The sequence below is a fragment of the Oryzias melastigma genome, linkage group LG12 (genome assembly GCF_002922805.2).
Source record: "Oryzias melastigma strain HK-1 linkage group LG12, ASM292280v2, whole genome shotgun sequence".
In the NCBI taxonomy this organism is placed as follows: domain Eukaryota; kingdom Metazoa; phylum Chordata; class Actinopteri; order Beloniformes; family Adrianichthyidae; genus Oryzias; species Oryzias melastigma.
Window position 1 is genome coordinate 27137252 of NC_050523.1, and position 3831 is coordinate 27141082.

The window sequence follows — 3831 nt, forward strand, 5'->3', positions numbered from 1 at the left end:
CGCAGGTTTGTGTGTGTCTCAGTTTTGTGTGTTACAGCTGTGTGAAATGTGTGAGTGTCCCACAACACGTGTTACATGTTACACACATACCTGTGCTACAGGTATGTGTGTAACATGTATATGTATTACAGGTATGTGTGTTGCAAGTGTGTGCTACATGTATATGTATTACAGGTATGTGTGTTGCAAGTGTGTGTTACATGTATATGTATTACAGGTATATGTATTACAGGTATGTGTGTTACAGGTATGTGTGTTACAGATGTGTGTGTCACAGGTGTGTGCGTGTTACAGGTGTGCATGTTACAGGTATGTGTGTTATGGATATGTGTGTTACAGGTGTATTTTATTACACAGATGTTTGTTATAGGTGTGTGTGTGTGTTACAAGAGCGTGTGTTACGGTTACGTGTGTTACAGGTATATATGTTACAGTTACGTGTGTTACAGTATATATGTTAGAGGTATGTGGGATACAGGTATGTGTGTTACAGGGGTGTGTGTTCCAGGTATGTGTGTTACATAAATATATAATACAGGTATGTATGTTACATAAATATGTATTACAGGTATGTGTGTTACATGTATATGTATTACAAGTATGTGTGTTACAGGTATATATGTTACAGGTATGTGTGTTACAGGTATGTGTTTTCCAGGTATGTGTGTTACATATATATGTATTGCAGATATGTGTGTAACAGGTATGTTGGTTACAGGTATATATGTTACATGTATGTGTGTTACAGGGGTATTTTATTACACGCATGCTTGCTACAGGGGCATGTGTTACAGATGTGTATGTGTTTCAGACGTGTGCGTTACAGGTGTGTGACACAGTTGTGTGTCTTACAGGTATGTGTGTTACAGGTGTGTGTGACACAGGAGTGTGTTTTACAGGTATGCTTGTGTCACAGATTTGTGTGTGTTACAGGTGTGTGTGTTACAGGTATGTGTGTTATGGATATGTGTGTTACAGGTGTATTTTATTACACGCATGTTTGTTATAGGTGTGCGTGTGCTACAGGAGTGTGTGTTACAGGTATATATGTTACAGGTATGTGGGATACAGGGGTATGTGTTACAGGTATGTGTGTTACAGGTATGTGTGTTACATGTTTTTGTATTACATGTATGTATGTTACAGGCATGTGTGTTACATGTATATTTATTACAAGTATGTGTGTTACAGGTATATATGCTACAGGTATGTGTGTTACAGGGGTATTTTATTACACGCATGTTTGCTACAGGGGCAAGTGTTACCGATGTGTATGTGTTACAGACGTGTGTGTTCCAGGTGTGTGTGTCACAGTTGTGTGTCTTACAGGTATGTGTATTACAGGTGTGCGTGACACAGGAGTGTGTTTTACAGGTATTTGTATGTTACAGGGTCGTGTGTTACAGGTGTGTGTGTTACAGGTATGTGTATTACAAGTATGCGTGTTAGGGGTATGTGTTTTCCAGGTATGTGTGTTACGGGTATGTGTGGCAGGTATGTGTATTACAGATATATGTTACAGGTATGTGTGTTCTGCGACAGACTGGCGACCTGTCCAGGGTGAACCCGGCCTTTGCCCTTCAGTAGCCGGGATAGGCTCCGGCGCCCCGCGACCCCGAAAGGGAAAAAAGCGGTCAAGAAAATGGATGGATGGATGGTATGTGTGTTACAGGTGTATTTTATTACACACATGTTTGTTATAGGTGTGCGTGTGTTATAGGAGTGTGTGTTACAGGTATGTGTGTTACATAAATATGTATTACAAGTATGTGTGTTACAGGTATATATGTTACAGGTATGTGTGTTACAGGTATGTGTGTTACAGGTATATATGTTACAGGTGTGTGTGTTACAGGTATGTGTTTTCCAGGTATGTGTGTTACGGGTATGTGTGTTATATATATATGTATTACAGATATGTGTGTAACAGGTATGTGTGTTACAGGAGTGTGTGTTACAGGTGTATTTTATTACACGCATGTTTGCTACAGGGGCATGTGTTACAGACGTGTGTGTTACAGGTGTGTGTGACACAGGAGTGTGTTTTACAGGTATGTGTGTTACAGTTTTGGGTGTGCTACAGGGTTGTGTGTTACAGGTGTGTGTGTTGCAAGTTTGTGTTTGCTACAGGGGTGTGGGATACGGTTGTGTATGCTAAAGGTGTGTGTGTTACAGGTATGTGTGTGTTACATGTGTGTGTGTGTGTTACAGTTGTGTTTGCTACAGGTATGTGTGTTACAGGTGTGTTTGCTGCAGGTATGTGTGTTACAGGTGTGTGTGTTACAGGTGTGTTTGCTACAGGTATGTGTGTTACAGGTGTGTTTGCTACAGGTATGTGTGTTACAGGTGTGTGTGTTACAGGTATGTGTGTGTTACAGGTGTGTTTGCTACAGGTATGTGTGTTACAGGTGTGTGTGTTACAGGTATGTGTGTGTTACAGGTGTGTGTTAAAGTTGTGTTAGAGGTTTGTGTGTGTTACTGTTATGTGTATTATAGGTATGTGAGTCACAGGTGTATTTGTTACACGCGTGTTTGTTACAGGTGTGTGTGTTACAGGTGTGTGTGTTACAGGTATGTGTGTGTTTCAGTTGTGTTAGAGGTATGTGTGTTAAAGGGTTTGTGTGTGTTACTGGTATGTGTGTGTTACAGTTGTGTTACAGGTTTGTGTGTGTTACTGTTATGTGTATTATAGGTATGTGAGTCACAGGTGTATTTGTTACACGCGTGTTTGTTACAGGTGTGTGTGCATCACGTGTGTGCTGCAGGTATGTGCGTTACAGGTGTGCTTGTCATAGGCATGGTTGGTACAGATGTGATTTACCGTTGTTTGAGTTACAGGCTTGTTTAACAGGTGCATGCCTGTCAAAGTTGTGATTTTTTGTGAGATTTGAACAGGCAGTGATCTGCTGTTTAAGTTGTGGCCTCAGAGACAAACACCTACCTGTCAAACACCACGGCAGAGTAGCTTGGCTCGGCAAAGACCACTTCCCCGGTGTTGAACGCTTTGCTGGCCTTCAGGCCCCGACCTTTGGCCCCTGCATCAAAGAGCCGCACATTCTCCTTATTTCCGGCGGTCATCCTTCCAACAGAAACCCTGCAGACGGCACAGGAGGCTGAGGACGTTGCTGCTCAGACTCCGAACCAGCAGCTCTGACCCAAAAATAACCTAACCCCCTCCTGTATGAGCCCCCTCTCAGGGAGGGACAGAATGTGAAGCAGCTCCCGAGAGTCATGGTGCTGCCGTCCCCTTGTTTGGGGTTAGTTCCTGCTCCAGTATTTTAGTCTGATCTGCTGTGGCTGTCAGTCAAAGCTGCTGATGTGGGGGCCTTCAAAGACCCCCCAGTTATGACCACAAGAGCACAGGTTACTACTGAAAACATATTTCATGTTAGGAAAAGGCTCAAAAATCAAAAAAAATTTCAAGCATATTTAAAAAAATGAACCCCTAAAAGAGGTCAAGTTAAATTAAATTGACTCAAATATGAAAACAACTAAACAAAAATCAAATGAATGAAATATGAAATCCAGTGACACCTGGAAACACTTTAGAGGACGATCAGTCCATTCTTGACAAACAGGGGGTAAACACGCATTCAGTTATCAAACACAACAGAGAAGAAAGTCTATTCCCCCTATAAGTAACAGCTAATGGTTCAGTCCACTTCCTGCTGTCTCCACTTAAACTGGCTCCACCTCCTGCCATGTCTTGGCTCTGATCCGGTGAGTCAACCTCCTCTTCTAACCAAAAAAAGAGTAAAAAAATGCAACTTAACCAGACAATGTAAATACGCCTCATCACAAATACTCAGTATGAAAACGTAATTTTCATCT

General features: G+C 41.8%; 1 protein-coding gene across 1 annotated transcript in view; it reads right to left on the minus strand.

The window, feature by feature from the left end:
• Positions 1–3157, minus strand: part of smyd1a (SET and MYND domain containing 1a) — a 10347-nt gene extending 7190 nt beyond the window's left edge. The window contains exon 1 of the mRNA XM_024263257.2: positions 2942–3157. Coding sequence (XP_024119025.1) covers positions 2942–3078 — 137 coding nt within the window. The 5' untranslated portion in view covers positions 3079–3157. The remainder of the gene's footprint in view (positions 1–2941) is intronic.
• Positions 3158–3831: the final 674 nt, after the last annotated feature.